The following is a 21,124-nucleotide window of genomic DNA, read 5'->3' as shown; positions in this document are numbered from 1 at the left end:
AAACTTCGCGCGTTGCATGCAACATAAACATTTTGCTGAAAATAGTTTCCGCACTCATGTGCCAAGTGTGACACGGAGGCAGGAGTTCAACTAATTCCCCAACCACATAAAGGTCGCCAAATGCCTTGAGAAGAATATATAACTGTTTTGCCCGCATGTGAGGTCACTAACTCCTTAAGGCCTTGCATAATTCACATACTCCGGCTACTGACACGACTAATGGGGCGGCAATACACATTAACATTCAGGTAGTGTAACATACATACATACATACTATACAAACATACGCATTCTAAATAACATTTTGGCATTCCGTTCCCTTTGGATTTCTCGTCATAATTTATTTGCGCTGCCACTGTGAAGCATAAGCTGTTCGCTGCCATAAAATTTTCGCCATGTTTTACGTTAATTTTCCTTTAACGTCTTTCATTTAACTTCTGTTCGCTAAGCGCTGGCAGCCAAGAAACTCTTTGTACTTGCCACAACATGCGAAAACACGCGAATACACATGTTTCCCTCCCGCCAAAGTACGTGCCATCACTCGGCGGCGTTTGCCAAATTGTTGCTGTTGTAGTTGTGCTTGTAGAAGCTGTTGTTCTCCGCTTTGTATGAATGCCACTTGCGGTTGACCTCTGCGAGTTTGGCAATTTCCATTGGCGCTTACATACACATTTATTTCCCCATTTTCTGGTTGGCCAGCAACATCAGCGCCACCGCTGTCTGTCGACAGCATTCTTTTCAATTGTATGTATGCGCCGGTATAGGTTGCTTAATATCTGCCTAACCTTCAACATTCTCCAGCCGAGGTGCCAAGGTGTTCCACGAAATTCGTAAGCACCAAAAAATTGATTGAAAATGCAAAAGATTTGATCAAAACTAAGCACTTATCAAATTAAAAGTTGTTAATGGTGGATATTAATAATTTCAAATTTCAGACCATGATAGTCATGAATGTGTGACCTATCCTCCATTAGGGCAATTGATAGAATAACGCCTGGGAGCTTCCTCAGCAGATTATCGTTGCCTATTTGCGCTCAAATAGCTCTGGGTAATTTTAAGCTTTCAAAATGTAAGCTTTTCTCACCTACCTAAATGTCTTACTGAACCACTTCATTCTAGCTCTTAGCATTAAGGTTGGTAGCCAAAAGTAAAATCGTTAGCCTCCTTCTTTGCTCCTGTTGGCAATAAAAAATTTCATTGGCAACCCTGTTAGTGTGGCGGCGGCACAATGTCAAAGCACACCAAAATGACGCAGATGAAGTCAAGGCAGGCCATTTGAAGCTTTCTTTGTCTATTTGTTGCCATCAGATAGGCGCGTTCCTTTCCACTTGGACTCTGCTTGCATTCTCCCTGGTTGTTGTTATTGTTTTGTCGCTGTGAGGCCATAGAATTTTCCGTTTTTCCTCAACACATTCCGAGTCGCGCTGCAATTTCATAAAAATACCAAACAGTCGCTTATGTTGTTCTTGTTGTTTGTGAATATTTGCTGATTTACCGCCGTTGATAAAGTGTTGTTGTTGTTGGCGAAGTTGTGGCGCTGTTTGCAATAAATTATGAACGCCACGTTAATTAGGCAGCAATTGTTTGGACTGCGCACAAACCGTGTGGCGCAAGTGGAGCGGAGTCAGGAGGTGAAGGCGGTAAAAAATGCAATATTTATGCATTTGTCGTAGATTGTCATAAATCTATGGAATACCTGGGCTCCGCGTCTCAAATTGACCACAAAGAATAACTGTCAGCGCCATACTTTTCTTATATATTTTTTTCCTTTTGTCTTGAATGATGCATAAATTCTCTTGTCGCTGATCGCCGTCGACACTTGGACATATTTATGAACTCCGTTGCTGTTTGCTGTGTTTTGCCGCATTTAAATAGCTTTCGCTGAGAGTTAAGTACTTGCGCGTCACACTCGAATTAATGCCGAAACGTGCAGATCATAGTCTAAATTCAAATGGGGGGGCCAACGCCCCTAGAATGATAAATAAGCGAGTGAACAAGTAGAATATTTGTTGGCTTTCAGCAATCAGCTGGCGGTGGACGCTCAGTCGCTCGAGTCACGATTCTGGCTCGCCCTCGATTCTCGTTGTGATTGTCGGTCGGTGGGTCGCGTCGGCCAAACTGAAGCTGCCGCTGCCGCTGAAGCCTATGAGTGGCAGCGGCCGACTCACCTACTTACGTATGCACAGCTGCGTGGCCTTTGACGTCACAAGCAACCAAGCTAACGAGCATAGGCGCTTGAGTGGGTTAGGCGGTTAGAGACAGCGATGGCGGGATGCTGCGCATGCGCGCGCGTAATTCAAGAGCAACGAAGTGCACTGAATTGCAGCGCGCGTTTTAAGGGTCAAGAAGCGCAGTTGACCTAGAAAATGAACTTTCTCACTCAAATACGCGGCCACAGTGGCCTTTATGGTGACACAATTCACTTCTAATTTCGTCTACATGAGTGGAATAAATACCAAAATAGTACGAGTATTAAACAATGAATATTATGCGGCGTGGAGAAAATATAAATGAGTGCAAGTCAAACGCAGGTATTTGTGTTGGTGATTTATTTATTTATTTTATAATTTATACATCATTTACTTACATACGAGTATATAGAACTGGTGCTTAGCTTAGCTTATGAAGAAAATAATAAAATTATTATATTATTTAACTTATTTTCTAATATTAGTCGAACAGAAATATTAAAGCCTAGTGCGTTTTATACCTTTAGTCATTCGCAATAAAATAGCTAAGAAACTAAAAATTAATTTTTATTTATAAGTAACTTAAATAACTGTAAAATACCAAGTGCTTACTTCGTGTTTATTGCGATCAGCGCTTATAAGTACTACTTCTAATAGTTTCAATGTGATTTTTATGCAAGATTCTATATAATGTTATGTGGTTGAGTCCGACATAAAAATATTGAATATTCAAATAAAATTATTTTAGGAGAAGTTTTCACATATTTTTGATATTTTTCTCATTTAAAAATGTATATCTATGCTCAGTCACCTTGAGTTAAATCCGCAACGGTATTATTAGTCCGGCTATTTTGCCATTTAACAAGACGAGTGACCATAGCTGGAGTTAGGTAAACGGTTTCACGGGTTCGTGTGCAACTTCTTATTTCTCTAATTAATACATACGTAGATATATTATGTATCCATAAAATATTTCCTCTCATATACGCTATTCAACTAATCTAATCTCATTAAGAACTATGGTACTATTTGCAACACCTTCAGTCCGGTCTTTATTTAAATTGCTGGACCCACCCTAGTGCTCCTACATGGACCCCTGTGGAAGCTGAGCCTGCAGAGCACGTGGCATTGTTCGCTTCCCTGGTTGCGGCTTGCTGGCTGACAGCGATGTAGACGATGAGGCGCGTGACGAGTGCAGCTGCTGCATTTTAATGTTACTGCGAATGTAGCGCTGACGACGCGCCTCACGAAACACGACAAACACGAAGATGCCCAAAACTATCACACACAGCGAAACAGTGATGATAATACTGCCGGCATTCGACGAAATGCGCTCCAAAGTTGTGGCAAAACCTGAGACGAGTCAAAGTTAACAAACACAAAAAAATATTGAGTAAAAGTGTCATGACTTCACTTTGTAAATAAATATAGTGTATATTCGTAAGGAATAAGTACTCACCTCTTCCCTCGACTGTATTGTGCAAGTGATACCACTGCTCCACACTCATTGTGCCGCTGGTGTTCGCCTCATCTGCCAGCAAATTGGCGACCGCCTGCTCGCGCACCAGTTTCGCGTACTTGGCCGCACGTGCCGCCATCACCGGCACTGTAGGAGCGGCATCGTGCTCATGCTGTTCGTCAACTTCCTGCAGCTTCAGCATTACATTTTCGTGCTTGATATGCTGCTCATTAACGCCGGGCACAATGTCCTCCAACAAGGCCACACTGTTCGGCACGTCACTGCTGTCGACGGTCTGCAGCACGTTAGCTACGCTGCGCTCTGAACTGACGTTGGCAGCCTCGGTTACCTCTTGGACCAACGCAATGCTTTCGTCAGATTCCAAACTTTGCGTGCGCGCTGCGGGCGCTATAGGTTCCATGGGCACATGCTCCTTCAAAACTAGTGCACTCTTATCCACAAAGCGCATATAGCGCTGTTCTCGGCCCAGCCGATCGTCCGGCTCGAAGGGATCATTTTCAACTGCGGCGGCCACACCGTCACTTCCGGGTACGGTAAAACTGGCGCGCACCGTCTGCATGCCCGATTGGAAGCTGCAAACCACGACGAACCTGAGAAGCAAAATTAAAGAGACGACAGGAAAATTTAATACCGGCGCACGGGTATTTCTGAACTATATATTAAAGATTTTCGGATTTTAATAACGTTTCTACAGTTTGCTTCAAATTGGTATTTTTTATAATATTTTATAAAGGGGTTTAATTTTGGTTTTTAGTATTTTAATGTCATCTTTGTTATTTAGTCGAATTTACCTTCGTGTGCTGTGTGTGTAGATGCCCAACTTCTCCTGTACCGTTATAAACGTTTCAACCGTATTTGTTTCCGGCTTCACCAAACTGCCGCACATTTTGTGATCGATTCGCATCGTATAACGATCGGTGGGATCATTCTGGTCACCCTTTATGCCACAGTTGCCGCCATCGACAACAATCTTCCCACCAAAGTATGGACCGGTTTCCACTTCGATCTCAGAGGCTTGTGGCAAGCACTTTGTGGCTTGTGCAGCAACTGAAAAAGTGGGAACAACCCAGCCAGAGAAAGGAAAGCATTTTACTTGTTTATAAAATCTCTATAATTTTCCACTTCATCTGCGCTACAAATTAGCATATCAATGCTTACATCCTTTCGTTGGTATAATGATAGTTTGGCCGCCATCAAGCGGCACGCCCTTCGCTTCGTCGTCGATTTCGTTGCCGAAAAGCTCTGAGCGCCCAGTGATTTTCATATTTCTGCGCTTCGCCTGCGGTCGGATGTGGAAGCTGTATTTGGTGGCCATGCGGAGATTTTCGATCTGCACCGCGTAATGCCGTAACTGCCGGCTAATAATAGAAATATGGACAAAAATGCATTGTGATACTGGTTGAAGAAAAAAACGCGAAAACGCGCTATCTAAGTCAAGCGTTAGCAGTATTCTATTCTGCTTTGTTGTGCTGATTTTATCAGTGACCCAGTTGATGTGATATTAGAATAGTTAACACTCACCTGCTTTTCGCCTGTTCGTCTTCCACATTATTGTTCTTGTTGCTGACTTTATGGTTGTTGCTGTGATTGTTGTCGTCGTCGTTACCGTTTGGTTCCAGCTGTTGAGTTTCGTTCACTAATTTGGAGCGACAACGATGCGGTCCAAATGACTGTAATTCACAAAAGAAAATCTGAAACGCTTTCGGCGGTTCCACTTCGGCGCTGCTGTTGGTGATAGCATCAATATCGGCGGTCGTCGGTGTTGTCAAATCGGCGGAGGGCACGAATTCCACCTCCCAGGTTAGATTAACGGATTTGTAATTGGGCTCACCCGAAACACTTCGTATCTCTGCAATTATAAAACGAGAATAAGATAATTGCAGTTATTAAAATGACGGCTAGTTGACGTTTGGAGCGCATTAGTGCTTGTTAATGATTGAAAAACGAAATTTTGAAGCAGAACTAGAAAATAAAGAACCTACTGAGACCTTAATTATAATTAATTATGTGAACGAAGAAATGTGTTAGCATATTTAGGAAACTGAGACCAAATTTTGTATATCTTTGTATATTATACCGCCATACCTCACATTTACAAACACACTTACACTTCAAATTCTGAGTGCAAATGCATAGATTTACTGTATTTGCCACAACTAGTTGTCACTCTTGTTGTTATTGGTTGCATGCGAAAGTAACTGCAGTCAAGAATCGTTGCTGAGCAACGGTAACGACAACTGCAACAAATGTGTCTGCAGCAGTCCCCCTTCACTGCGCAGCAATAGATTGCAATGCATATGTAGGTGTGCTAGTTATGGTAAACTTGCCTCTACTGTAACGACTCCACCGCCTCAACCCACCAGAGCCCCCTCGCCGCGCACAACTAGTACGAGTTTGGCGGAAAGATGCCGCACCAGCCAAGCTCATGTTCTGGCAGCTTGAACATCTCGTACACTCGTAAACGGATGCTGACTGCCATTCTTCCTCTTTGCATTCTGCTTCTTCGTTATCTCGCTGGTTGCAGCTGTCGCCGTTGTTCTTATTTGTTATTCTATAAACACACACGTACGTACATACATATTTATATACGCTTATGCCACATGCATAAATATTCCCAACGGTGCTGCAACGCATGCGCACAAGCACAAAGTCGCATCACTGCTTGATTTCGAGTGCTGTTATTTGCCATGGGCTGTGGGGCAGTGGGATTTTGCGTTGGTGAGCTTTCGGCTTTCGTGGTTGTGTGGCAAACGTCTGTGCGCGTATATGTGCATGTGTCTTTTGCGGTTACTTCAATGCTTTGGCCGCATAGTAATCCAAACATTTTAATTACTCCCGCAGGAGCATGGCCAGGGCCAGCCAAGTGCTGTGCAGCTCGTTAAATTTTAAGCTACCGCCTTTGTTGGTGTTTCGTTGACGATCAGCGGAAGATTTTTAGTGCTCGGAAATATACAGAGCAGTCAGCTTTGGAAATATTAGCTGAAGGTTTAATTAAATTGTAAATAATTTATTCAAACAAATGGATGCTATGCTCGTGACCCTTGAGGTAAAGTCTGTTTAAGTCGGTCAACGGTAGGTGGACATGAAATTTAAATAAGAGAGCTTACGAGTATAGCTTTTTTATATCAACAGTTTTTAGTTATCATCTTCAACTCTTATATAAAAAATTTTGATTTGTGGTGGCTCAAATAGTGAAGATCGTCATAAGTTTAATGTATATATATTTTTCGACATCCACTCAGACAAGTATTTCAAAATTACACTCGTGTAGAAATTCCATATAATCAATAGAACACATACAAATATTCCAATTTCAGTGGCCGATAGTTATTTGTGGCATGTCTCAGTAGCTCGAACAAAGGGCAACGAATTGACAAATTGTCAATGGCAGCAGGGGTAAATGCTAACAGCACATCGTCTACGAGAGCCAGGCAACGCAACATGGTGGCAGATGCTTCGAGTTGGCCACTGCGGTGCGAAAGCCATCAAACAGCAACCGTCAAGCATCAGCTATAATCACGGCACCGAACGCATTGACAACAAATCAAATAAACGTCAAATACTTGCAACTTGCAACAAATGGGCCATTGAGCCAGCGTACGTGCACTGCGCTCATTGCAGACAAGTTAAACCCCCCTAAGTACACCACTCAACGCCCGCCGTCGGTGAGACAGTTGGTAACAGCGAACCAAGTGAATCCAGTCCAAAAAGTGAAAACGACAAAGCTTTTGCTGGTCGCTCCTACAATCATTATCAACGTCCCTGTTATTGGTGTTGTTGTAAGAGCAGCTGTTCTGCTTCGAACGTAAACTCAATCACGCTAGTCATTCTAAGCGCGCTCGGCACGAACTCGTTCTCGACACTCAACATCCGACACCCGACACTCGATGCGACTAAACGCGAGTGTATTAACCCAATTCGCTGCCGTCGCTCGGCATAATGGACAACAAATATGTAAGTGATGGCATTGCTGTCGCTGCCTGCCTAAGTACAAACCGATGAATGAAAATTGCGGCAGCTGTTCGGCAACGACAGCTTCTGAGTCACAACACAAAAAATACATAATTGCATTGCCACAAGTCTGTGGCAGCAGTACTGGCAGCTTAAGCAACAGAATTTGTGACGCACGCTTTTGACACTTGACCCCTGTGCGACTGGCGCTTGACCTTTTCCAAGCTAATGCCAAATTATTCCACAAAATGCAAACGCAGTGCTTACTGAGAATTGCCGCAGCTGAGCTCATTCTGTTGATCGCGCTACGATTTTGGTGATTTTGGTCAGTTGGCCATTGGAGAGTTTATGGTTGATTGCACTGCTCATTGTTGTTACTGCAGAACCTCAGCGTGGGTTGAAGGGGTCAATGAAGTTCCCCTCCGTGCATGCCACTTTGTCATTGGGTGCATTTATTTCATTCTGCTTGAAGGTCAACTGAGTCAAGTAGCGGTATGCCGACACCAATTGTGTGCTCTAAAAATTAATTTTACTTTCTTTTAAGCAAAATTCCACAATCAAAACAGCGAATAGGTGCAACGTGCAACGAATTGCCTTAAGCCAAGTGAATAAGTGGTATACCATATTGCAGGTTTTGATTATTGTATAAGTGTTGCGTAGTTATATTTAGATGAAGAAGCTGGCTCAACATTGTTTGCGCCATTCTAGCTACTATATTCAAAAAGTATGAAGCTTCGAAAAAAATATAGCTCAGTGCTTTCCTGCTGGGAGTGAGCTGTTACAATAAGCTTTACGGAATTCTGTCAAGACCCTCACGTTCTCGCGTGCCATCACTACTGTTTGCCTAGTTTATCTACAATCAGAGGTTTTGTTGCAATTTTTCACAGTTGTTGCTGCTGTTGCTACTGCTGCTTATAGATGCAGCACGTTTTCTTGCCTCAGTGGCTTCGTGTGGCAACATTCAATATTACAAACATGCATATAAGTATCTATTGGCTCTGCAAGCGTGCATTACCGAATGATTACATACGAACGCATGTAGATGTGAGGCATACTTAGGTGTTATGTTGTACAAATATATCCGAGCAATAAATGCTCAAATGCACGATTGTAAAGCGTTTAGGATAACTTAATGCTCAGAGGACATTTGTTGACGCGGCTGATAATAAAACTATGCATAAATGTATAATGATATTAGTTGAAGAAAAAATCGGTAAAGACATGTATGAACATAGTCTACCTCGCTCTCCTCTTGAGCATACTTCGGTCGAGTAATTTATAAGTGTTTAAAAGAGTCTGTATAATCAGGCGCAAAATTGCAACAAATTTCGACAGCAACAAGAGCTTATTACTATTTAGTACATTTAAGTTTTTTGTTGCCCATCTCCTCCCTTTTCCATTGCTTTCGTTTCGCTTCATTGTACAATTTTAATTCTCATTATTCGGCGGAACTGGCAGCCTAATTGAGATCTCCGAAGCACACGCCTGGTCAGAGCACTCAGCCAGCTGCTTGACTACGTGAAGAAATGTAATTTTCTTGTAAGTTAGCTGAGTGCGCACTTTGCAGGTGTTGTTGTATTCATTTTAGATTTAGGTTACAATCATTAATTAATTCCTCGATGCTCCTAAAAACTGAAGTGCAACACGAAAACAAGCTATCGAAAACAGGAAGTATGAGATAGGATTAGGGTCAGTTGAAGCCGATTAATTGTTGTTGGAATTGTTGTTTATTAATAATAATAAAGTAATACATATATTGTAAAGCTTTGTTTTGGAGTTTCTTGGCTTTGAATAGTAATTTATGATTTGGCAATTTTCTCGTTGGAACAAATGTACTTTTAATTTCTGTGCACGTTTATCTTTGTTTTCAATATATAGGGTTTGTCCAGAAAGTAATAGGACTGACTTTATTCTGCCCCGACTGTACTTCTAGAGGCCGGCTGGTCAGTTGTCTCCGAGTACCTGGAGAGTCAGAACGAACATTTTCACGCAACGTGTTTCTGTGAACGGTGTAAACCGAAAGTGCAGCGTTCGTTAGAGCAGAGCTACGCTATTAAATTCTGTGTGAAAGACGGTAAATCTGCTACAGGGATGTTTGATATGATGAAGCAGCAATCTTCTGAGTGGCACACGCCGGCGTCTTGAGCAAATCCGAAGTGAAAACGATGCTCATTGACTTTTTTGACATCTAAGGCATCGTCCACCATGAATTTGTTCCTCCTGGACAAACCGTCAACCAAGTTTTACGTAGAAGTTCACAAGAGACTCAAACGAAGAGTCAAACGTCGCAGCCGATTGGAATTTGCACCACGACAACGCCCCGGCTCACACCGCCTTTCTTGTGAACAGGTACTTAACCAAGGTTGGCATCCCAACGCTTTCGCAACCGCCCTACAGCCCAGATGTGGCCCCTACGGACTTTTTTGTTTCCTAGCCTGAAAAGGCTGATGAAAAGCAAGCATTTTGAGATGAGAGTGGGGATCCAAGCAGCATGCATCTCGGATCTTAAGGCTATTCCGGAGAATGCTTTCCGTGACGCTTTCAATGCTTGGAAATCTTGCGGCAGCGCTGCATCGATGCAAATTTTGAATTTTTGTGAAGACTTGTAACGATTCGTTCCATAAATTTTTTCAAATTGACTCAGTCCTATTACTTTCCGGACGAACCCTGCACCTAGTTATGTAAAGAGTGAACGTAAAAGGCTTGTCAGCGCCGACGGAATAAAGTAAGTGTGGAAACTGTGTAATTTTTCGCAATTATTTCCAATGGATAGTTTAAAGCTCTTTATTTTCACATCACTTTTGGTTTTCCCTCACAGAAATTGAACAAGAATTATGTTCTTTCTTACTGCCATTTTCCCAGCTGTAGAAACCCGGTTGTATGCATATATATATGAGTGTAATAAGTATTTGCGTATGAGTGCTCACAGAGAACAAGTATATTAAACAAAAGACTTTCGCGCCGAACTGGTCCGCCACTCTTTGTCCATTTCCTGCAGCAATTTAGCGGCGATTTCCAGCTAAACACACATTTTCACTCTTACTTGCGACGGCGAATGGCTTGTATAATTACATATGGTAAACAAGAAGGAGCAGATTGTCACTAATGACAATGATATGCGAAGGAAATCATGGAGAAACCGATACGTTTGCAATTATGCTAATATCCGCAGCTAACAATATATACATATATGTATGTACATATGTATTTAAATATGCTGAAATGACCATTTGTTTGCATACCCACACACACACACAGGCGGTTTGGCACAGAACATTCGTCAGATAGCGGCTTCGGCAACAGCTGGTCAGGCTATTGGCTTTTAAAAAGTGCTGCATTGGCTTATCGCTCGGCTGTGGCAGGAAATGGCCAGCAATTACCGGTGCTGACAGAAAAAGAACGGCAGTGTGTAACCCTTTTAATGCAACGCAGAGCAACAAGCCGCACACATTTGCATATGCTCACTTACATACCAACGTTCAAGCATACATATATACATATGTGTGTATGTATGAATGAGCATGAGCGTTTGCCAAATACAAACACTCACAGTTGGCAGGCAAATGCGAATTTAATTAAATGCAATTTGCGTCTGTTTGTTGCATGCAAAGTGCAATTTAATGCAAATTGCCCTAATATTGCGGCGAGGATGAGCCAATTCGTGGCGTAAGTGGTAAGTGGCAACATACTTTTTTGCACTCACTTTCGTTAGAAGCGAAGCCGGCGATTGTAGAGTATCGAATGCTTTTTGATTACGTAATAAATGGTACGAGAGCACCTTTCCGTTTTAATCGACAAGACCGCGCCCCTTTCCTATCATTTTCGTTGGTGCTGTTCGCGAGGAAAGTGCAGTGCAGTAATTCAACAGTGTTTGAACATGGCGGCGCACACGTTAGGTAACATTTTGGTTTTATCCATCACTGTATGAAAGTGCCAAATGGTTGGCAACAATGGCATTTGAGAGCAGAGAAATGTTTCATACGCGCTTCAGTTGACCACTGGATTGGTGGCCGTCCAACTGCCACTAACAGCGTGCAAGTGCAACAGTTATACATAGCATAGTATTACAGTTATAAATAACCTTACTAATGCTGCTTTTTACTGCTATCCTTTTGCTTCCACTGATAAACACGACTGCCGCCACTCTGCGACAACGGTGTCCAACAATGTGCTAAGGCTTTCAGATCCCGCGAAATGTTCTAGCTTCTGCTTGAAGAATTCGATTCTCAATTTTCGTTTCCTAATAACATTTTATAAAAGATTAGTTAAATAATATTGCTAATAAAAAATTTTAACTTTATCTGAGAGCATTGCTGGTGATGTCTATCAGCGCCATGTATGTATGTTAAAGGTAGTAAAATATATTACTTTTTTTCCTGCCAAACACCAAAAGCGATTATTACTTATAGTACTGAACTATGAGGCAGTCTCCTCCTTCGTTTAGACTGAAAAAACGTACATGCTGCAAGAGTGCCAAACACGGATTAATAAACTTGCTTATGTCTTCGCAAAAAACATTAAAATTCCAACTATAAATTTAAAGTAATAAAAGTTTATGACTGAAATTTGATGACACCACATTTGCTGCACAACTGAGTTTTTAAGAACCCAGCTTAAACAGCTTCAAAACAGACACCACTTGGGCGACATTTTTAGAAGAGACGGACAATTTTTAATCCTGTGATTGACCCTATCGTCTTTCCACTTTTTCAAGTTAAGACGCTTTTAGGTGCGATTTTCACTAAACATATTTAGGTGTTGTTACTATTGACGTGAACTTAAAAGCCAAAAAATTTTACCTATACTTTGATTTGTTATTTTTCACCAGTCACCTCCATTATTGCTTCCGGTTCAATAAAATTCATAAGCGAAACTTTCATCTGAACAAAAAAAAAACTAGCAAAAACAAGAAATCGTAATATACAAAATGTAGCCAAAAAGTAGAAAAGAATAAGTGGAAATGTCCGCCGACATCGCTGGCGGCAAGCAAGCGACGTTCACCAACGTTCTTTCCATTTCATCGGCACGCACATTCGACAAGTTGGAAAAGTTTCCATCAACGAAAATGCCAATAGCAGCAGCAGCAAATTACTCGCATTAAAGATTTTTTTAATTAAGCAAAAACAACACGGCGAGCGCCGCTGTCAAACACGCTGCTAAATAAGTTGGAAGCTTGCAATAATGTCAGGCGGTTAATGGGTCAAGTGAGGTTCGGCGAAAATGGCGAAAACAGCCACATTACACACCAGCCCATTCGTACAACATGATATTTACACATACCTGGACACATATGCATATACATGCATATGGCAAATGCGCCTATGCGACCAACGAAAATGGCAAACAACTAAATTAAATGTAAACAAATTACAAAATTTTCGCAAAAATCCCCGACAATTGACAGAAAGTACCCACAAAATGTTTGAGGCCTGTGCGACTTGATACACCGAGAAAAAAGTATATTGGTGTTGTTGAGTTTTGTGACGAATTTTTGAGTAAAAGCGTGGAAGATTCTTTAATAAATCGATGTATTACTGATAGTCTTTTAAACAAATTTTTAAAACTTAAAAGAGTAATAGAACTGAGTCGATTTAAAAAAATTTATTGAACCAATTGTTACAATTCTTTAAAAACTTTCAAAATAGGCTCCTTCTGATCGATGCAGTGCTGCCAGCGTGATTTCCAAGCATTAAAGGCATTACGGAAGGCATTTTCTGTAATTGCCCTCAGAGCCGAAGTGCATTTGCAGATACCATCTGTCGTCTCAAAAGAAAAGAAAGGGTATCATACTCAAAGATCCATGACTTGTCACCTGTTATTAAATTATTAAACATTGGGGGTAATTTTCACACATGTTCAAATTGTCTTGGCACACTTCCACTCGGGACCATCTTCGCGCACACCCTGCGCATGCTCAACTGCTCCGCCACATGATCATGAACCACAGATTTTAATAAATTGAACATCTGGGCAATAAAACGAATACTTAGTCGGCGGTCTAAGTTCACAACTTTGCGCACACGAGTCACATTGTCGATGTTTGTCGAAGTCGCAGGTCTCTCAGCACGGTCTTCATCAGCGACCTCTTCCTGGCCCTCCTTCACACCTCTTCTTGCTAAAGCAACATCTGGGTAAGCCTGATTGATCATATTAAACGTCTCTGTCGCAGATTTTCCAAGTTTCACACAAAATTTAATCACGTACCTCTGCTCTAACGAATGCTCCATTTTCGGCTTGCACCACTCACAGAAACACGTCTTGCGAAAATGTTTGTCCTGACTTACCAGGTGCTCGGAGTCAACTGACCAGCCGCTCGTTCGCTAGGAACGCCCTCTACCGAATCCAGTCGGTACGTGAACGCTCCGAAATACAGTCGCGGCGGAAGAAAATCAGTCCTATTACTCCGGACAAACCCTTTATGATGACACAATCCAATCAGTTATCTCTAACTGAGCGAACCCCTTGTAAGCTCTAATTTAATCACTATTGAAGTTTACGACTCACAAACCGATATAATTCGGTTGAGTTTAATTTGCATTTATTGCCAATGTCAATATATTCGAGTTATATGATTTAATTGCAAGCGATTTGTTATTTTAGCTGTGTTTTTATGTGCACAGCGAGTGGCAACTCATTCGCAACGGCTTGAGTGCTCAAAAGTAGAGTCATAAAGTTTCTCACCATGCAAACGAGGCTTAACGGTAAGCGCCGTTGGAGTGTTGTAAAAGCATGCGCTTGTGGCGGTCGCCCGAAAAGGTCGTTTCGTATGTTTCAGTTGTATTATTTATGTGCGCATTTAGCGCTAAATAGGGACATAAAATGTCAATAAATGCCCAACACAACAACAACAACAACAACAGAAGCGCAAATGTATGCTCGGCGCTGAGAACACGGTGGACGCGCTGGACGGTCAATGACTGCTCGTGGCAAGCTGCCTGTGTGTGTATGTGTGTGCGTCTGTGCAGTTAAGAATGTAGGAGTGACCGTGTGTGCGTGCTCTTGCAGGTTGTGAAACGGTATGAAGTAGTCGCCGCGCAAATAAGACGGCTTTGGTTTTTGACTATTTTTTTGTTGAGTTTCTGCAACGCAGACGAATAAGAAATCAGCCGTTCAACCGTAAACAGTTAAGTTGACAATTTATGTGGCAAGCGTCATTTGTTCAACGCGTTGACAGTATGTGGTAAAATATGTTTAGGCGGTTAACGCAGACGGCGGAGCTGACTTTGAAGGTGTCACGCTTGCATATTGCGCTTCAAGCAAAAAATCCAAAAAGGCAAAACGAAAACACATACCCGCACAAATGAAAAGCAGCCAAATAAAGTATGTGAAAAGAAAGTCAGTGCCAAGCCGCCGCGCTGAAAAAACGTGACTAGAATCCGCGCCACTGCGCCAGAACAAGTTGCGTTCTCGTAGTGTCTCATTATAGGCGTGTTGCTTGTGGCGCAAGTGAGGCGAAAGCTGGCGCGCACACACACGCGCACACGCACACGCACATGCCCAAAGGCGAAGCGCAATCACTGTTTGTAGTTAATTTGACAATTTTAGTGCAAAATAAATATTTGCACTTTCAACGCCAACATAAAACGCCAAACAACTCGCGCAATTTTCTCGCCACTCGCCGCTCGCACGAATTCAATTGCGGCACTTCTGTTGTTCTTCAACCGCAAATGCACAAACAAAGCCAACCATTTAACCACCGCATCTTGCAGCGGTTCATTAAATTTTATAGACTTTCATTCTTAACTGTGACCAAAGCGCTCCACACCGCTACCGCCGACACCGCCGCCGCCGCCATCGCACCAGTGCGCGCACGAAAGACTTACACGACGGGCGAGTGTGCTTCTATTGTTTTGCACTTCTTGCGCTGGCGCATTCAATACGGTTCGTGCTTTGTTCGATTTGTGCCCCAATTTCACTTTCAGCCACATGCTGCAACCGTTTAAGATCCATCATAAAGCGCTTCGAAAAATTCATAAGCGCTTAAGTAAATGATTTATTACATGCCCATTGAAAGTATAACAAACCGTCTAATCTTGTTATGCCGCCCGAATTCAAAGACGACTCCCAGCGCAGTCAGCAGTCAGCGCCATTGTGTTGGTAATCAGTGCGTTGCCGCATCGCTGGGCCAAACTTTCACTTTTTCATCTTTTTCATGCTACAACACAATTTAATTAATATGAAAAGCATTCAAATATTAACACTCAACAGAGGTTGCAAAACAAAAAAAAATACAATAAAAAAATAATGGGAATTGGTAAGGCAGCCGCAGCCATACAAACGCGCGCTATGCAATTACACAAGCGTCTCAAGCGTTGTTGCATTTTTGTATTGTGTTGAACAATGAAAACATATGGTCCGGGTTACCAGCTCACGGCTTATAACTCTTTGTTATTGTAATTTTCAGGAATTGTCAAGTCATTTCGGCTACCACATGTGTCTTCCCAATTGCGTGACTTTTAGTTTTCAAGTCTATAAATATGAAAAGCGATCTCCTAATATTATATAGCGATTATTTCCTAATATTTTGTTGTTGTTTGAAGACTTGCCGTCACTGAAAACTTAGCCTCATTTGCATTTGTTTTTCTGGTTCACTTTCAATGGAGAATTTTCCATTTAATAAATGAGCAATCAGATTTAGGGCACTTGTACTCCCCTCATTTGCATATTAATGCCTCAGTGGCCACCTGTTATGTGCTTTTGGTCATTATTTGTATACTCAATGGTGATCTTAGCAGAAGTTAACAGAAAAGCGAGGGTTTTTAGGGAGATGCCTAATCTAAGCCAACTATCTACAGTGCACAGCTGGAAAAAAATCGTGAATTATTATAGTTCGTTAGTATATATTAATAAAATGAAAAATATGGAAAATGTGTGAATAAGAATTTGTTTCATACAGGGTAACCTCATTCAGGCCAAAAATAGGCAAATTCAAATGTTTGTCCGCGATGGACTCCTAAACTAGTGAACCGATTTTAGTAAAATTTAGCACACTGTGCCCAGTTCAAACCGACTTAGAAGATAGAATAGTTAAAACAATTCATAAATAAAGAATACAGTGAAAGCTTTCTTAAATGGACGCACTATTAAGCGGACATCTTCATTAACCATGCACATTGTTGATGCTTATTAAGTACAATCTATTAAGCGGGCGACTCTACTAACTGGACAGAAAGGCTGGTAACCAGATATTTAGAAAGCAGCCTTAAATTCATTATTTTTTCAATGAAATTTATTTGCATGAACGTATTCAAAATTAAGCCTCAGGTACAATCCCTTGGATTCTTATACCGACAAAAACGTTTTCGCCTTTATTCGTAAATAAAATTCGCACTGTATTGAATAGTTTATTATATGTCTAATAGTACTAGTATAGAATGTAAACCAAAGCAACGCTTGGCCGGATTCGACTATGTGTATATATAAAAATAATGCAATTCTGCGCCTACGTCTTTATGTTAATGTGTGGTATGTAAATGGCCATAGTCGACTGACCGACTGACTTGTTTGCTGTCTGCATGATCTTCGCAATGTTTCCGCTTGCTCCCTTTTTCGCAGTTCCCTTTTATTATTTCTTTATATACATATATATATAGGCTTGTATTCAAACTCCAGCAGTGACAAAGCCAACGCGTACAGCACACGCATGCCTACAATCCACTGCGGAGAAGCGCAGCCAAGAAAAGCATTGAAAGGCGATCAGCATGTGATGGCTACAGCCACAAAAGCTATGTAAAAACGACAAATGAAATTGTTGCCTCATTAATTGTACGGAGAGTTTCTAAACGTTGCCATCTGTCTGCCTGACAATCCGCCTGTGGTCACCTCTAAAAGTACTCTAATAGTACACAGTGTTGTTGTTATTGTTTTTGTTGCTTTCTTAATTGAAAGTGTTTCGTTGGCACATGAGGTTTTTCCATTCGGCTTTGCATTAATTATTTTACTCTTCGAAAGTTCACGCTGAAAGCTGCAAGTCTGCACGCGGGCCATTGTTTTTCTTCCATTGTTTAAGGGTTTTGTTTCTAACTTGCCGTTAAACACAAGAATGACACACGAGCAAGATTTAACGCAACACCAAGGCTGCATACATGGAAACATGTGCATATGCCTGCAAGAGGCAAAGAGCGCGACAGACAAATTGTTAATCGTGATGCTGGTTCGTTGCTTAAATCTTTTGCTTTTGGCCTCAAAATCGGAACTTCAGCGACGCTGTTTAGAAAGCAAAGCAGCGCTCGCCGAATATGCAATTGTTTACGGAAAAGAAAACTTGGCCTTTTACATAATTAATTTTGTTTCTGTTTTTGGAAATTTTTTGTTGTTCTCTTATGGCTTCGTTGAGCGAGCGTTTTCGTTTGATTTTTGCCTAATTAGTGTTTAAATATAAATAATGCTAATGAGTAGTAATCGGCGTTTGGTAATTAGGTACTTCTTCTTCTGCTGAGCAATGAGTCTCACGCCGTTAAACAGGCAGAATGCGAGTAGGAAGAGAGGGGGACGATGTGGGTTCAAAAGACCACCGCAGAATCTAGGAAAGCTGCTTTGTTTCTCAACTTTGCTATAGACTCCCGGCCAAATAATGGGGCTAAGTTGGAAGAATGTAAAAGTATAGTTGTGGCTAATGTAGGTTGGCTTAAGTGTAAGTGTATTCTTAAAAATAATTACTACCTTTATATACATAGCTCTTGTATGTATTTATTTCCGAAAATCTACGCTATGTTCAAATAATAGACTGTAGCACAGCTCTGACAACAAACATTTTAATGTTAAAAATTAGGATTTCCTATCCTAAAAAAATTTCGTGCTAAAGTTGTGTTAGGTTAGGGTAAATTATAGTTTTGATATTAACTAGTCAAAAGCCACCGTTGAATAAGAAAATTGTTAAACATTTTATAATTTTTAAATGCAATGTTGTATTGTTCTAAGACCTCGACTTGCAAAGCTATAAAACAGCTACTAATTTTTAATTATTAATTTTCACGTTGTTTATCCGTGATTGACTCCTAAACTACTGAACCGATTTTAGTAAAATTTTGCACACTGTGTCCAATTCAAACCAATTTAGAAGATAGGATAGCAAAAACAATAAAGTTGATTTGAAAGGTGAATTTTTAATTTATATTTTTCGAATTTTTTTTCTGTAGGGTGGTAGTACTGTTAGTTACATCTATGCTAAATTTCACGACAAAATATTCATTAGTATTTGAGATACGTGTCGATTTGTGAGGCTCTAAAAGAGAATTCTTCGATTTTTACTATGTCTGAATTTATTGAACAAAGAAAGAAATGCAAAATGTTCTCATACTGCATTGGTTATTCGTGATAATTTCGCCACATTTTCATATAATATCGTGTCGCGTGACCACTTCGAGGACACCGTTTTGACTCAATTGCCGATATTAAAGCTGAATCGAAGACGGCTCTGATGGCCATCACGACGGAGGATTTTTCTAAGAGCTATGGTGACTGGAAAATTCTTTAGCATAAGTGTATTGCAGCGGGAGGGGGTTACTTTTAAGGAGATGAAATCGAGGAAATTCACCTTTCAATTTGATCACAGTAGTACATGATCAGGACGGATGGAATTCCGAGTGACTGTCTGTCTGTTCTTCTTTGGTACACATGATCCTTAAAACCAAAGGAAGGTTGATATTGTAGATGGACACATAAAATAAAATAACTAAGTTCCAGTGGAAGATAAATGGTTGTATTAGCAATAGCCATATATTGCCCAACAATTTTTAAAAAAAAGTTCGTGTTCTGCCCTCTTATAAATTTATTGTACATACATATCTCCTAAACCATTCAAGTTATAATAATCAAGTTCGCTAAGGGAAAATATTTTTAATTTTTTTAAAAACTTCTAAACACACCAGAGCCATAAAATGTGACATCCAAGTAATTAGGAAAAACTTTATAAGAACCGATGTCAAACAGTAGGCGTGGCACCGCCCGAATTTAGATGAAAATGCAAATCATAATCCCTACTCGACCGATTTCAATTAAATTTGGTTCATAATAATATCCTGAAAATATTCGAAATCAGATAAAAACCACGTCTACTTCCTATAACAAAAAAAAAATAATTTTTAATTCCAACCGATCAATTGCCACGAATAGTGCCTTTGATGTGTACCACCTTATGACGAAAAATTGTACAACTTCAAACCTATTCGAATACCTCGCTTATTTTTGTGCAATTGTTTAAAGATTTGTACGTAAATACCAAAAGTAAACATACTTTACTTTTGATCTCATAAATTAAAAACAGTTAGAGCCTCTCGTTCAACAAGATCAAACTGTCCACCATATTTCTTATATGAAGAGGCTGCTAATAAAACCCATTAACGTGTGTATCCCCAAGCTGTACCAGCTGTCTTCGAATTGCCACACAATCCTCAAGTTATTTTTAGTGTATGTCGTGACAGTAACCATTAGGAAACTTATCACTTGACAGTTCGAGAAACGAAGACATCTTGCTTACAAACTGAACTCACCGTATTTGCCAGCCAAGTGATTGCTGTCGTCGATGTATCGGCTTTGCTTGTCCTTTGTCAGCGACTTGTTGATGCTTAAGCTCTCCGGCACTGCCTGCAGGCCATGAACGTGCGCTACCTTCGCTGCCCGCATGCGCTGTAATCCTTTCGTTCCGCCAGCGCTGGCTGTGACGGCACCGGCTGCAGCAGCGGCTATTAGCACCTGCAGCAGGAGGACAACAAGCAGAATGTTGTAACCAGCTTTGTTGTTGGCGCTCTTTATTGACGGTCGCCAGCAGCTGGGCAGCAATAATGCGGTTCTGGAACGAAAGCGCATCTTTACCCTCGGCCAAAGGTGCGATCACAGCTGGGAACAGAAATTTCCAACAATTTTTGTGTACTTTTACAAAGAGTTGGCTTTTTCGCAGTTTGTTTGTATTTTTAAGATATTTGTTGTTTTTGTTAAATGCTTCGACTGTGACTTCAATTGAAAAAAAGAAGTTTAGCGGAGATCGGAAAGAATTGCTTTGTTGATTTTACACAAAGAAGCGCCTAATGAGCGCAACACTTTCTACGCTGGCAAGTAGACTGTTGCCTACACACATACAAGCGTGTAAATATCAGTGGCCAACACAAAATACAAACACAAAGAACGCGTTTCGTCCGCTCTACAATTAAGGGTAAAGAATGATGGACCTTGAATTTATCGCGAGAGCATATGTGAGCGAATTGCACGACACTAAGCGATTAATTAAAATTAGTTGAATTTTTCAACACTTTGGCTTTGACTGCACCAATTCTTGTCGATTTTCAACGTTCGCTTTTTACCACCTTTTGCGCAGCCGTAAACGCGTCCGCTCTTTCACCAAAGCGGCTAACAACTGATTTTGTTCGGTTGTGGCAACTGCAAGCTCAACCAAAAGTCATTGTCGGCAGCGCTTGATAGGTAGAGTCACGGCTGTGCTTCACTAACTTCTTCTGTTGTTTTTGTTGTGCTGCAGCAGTTGCCGGCTTGCGGCCTTCTGTCATTGCCA

At 41.1% G+C, this 21,124-nt stretch overlaps 1 protein-coding gene across 1 annotated transcript; it reads right to left on the bottom strand.

Annotated features, from left to right (window-relative positions):
* Window positions 1–2,975: 2,975 nt before the first annotated feature.
* Window positions 2,976–20,964, bottom strand: LOC105229238 (uncharacterized). The gene is made up of 6 exons (XM_011209375.4): window positions 20,112–20,964; window positions 5,191–5,518; window positions 4,828–5,027; window positions 4,461–4,716; window positions 3,649–4,259; window positions 2,976–3,542 (listed from the first exon to the last, which is right to left on the bottom strand). The coding sequence occupies exons 1-6, from the start codon at window positions 20,425–20,427 to the stop codon at window positions 3,274–3,276; spliced, it is 1,980 nt and encodes a 659-aa protein (XP_011207677.2). The 5' UTR covers window positions 20,428–20,964; the 3' UTR covers window positions 2,976–3,273.
* Window positions 20,965–21,124: the final 160 nt, after the last annotated feature.

The sequence above is a fragment of the Bactrocera dorsalis genome, chromosome 1 (genome assembly GCF_023373825.1).
Source record: "Bactrocera dorsalis isolate Fly_Bdor chromosome 1, ASM2337382v1, whole genome shotgun sequence".
NCBI lineage: Eukaryota > Metazoa > Arthropoda > Insecta > Diptera > Tephritidae > Bactrocera > Bactrocera dorsalis.
Note: the sequence above shows the minus strand (reverse complement) of the source record. Positions and strands in the feature narration are given on the sequence as shown.

Bases quoted from the DNA above. Each gene is read 5' to 3' on its own strand.
- LOC105229238 (XM_011209375.4), bottom strand. From the start codon at position 20,427: ATGCGCTTTCGTTCCAGAACCGCATTATTGCTGCCCAGCTGCTGGCGA. The intron at 5,028-5,190 runs GTGAGTGTTAAC...TTCTATTATTAG, and splicing joins GACGAACAGGCGAAAAGCAG to CCGGCAGTTACGGCATTACG. The intron at 4,260-4,460 runs GTAAATTCGACT...TTTGCTTCTCAG, and splicing joins TACACACACAGCACACGAAG to GTTCGTCGTGGTTTGCAGCT.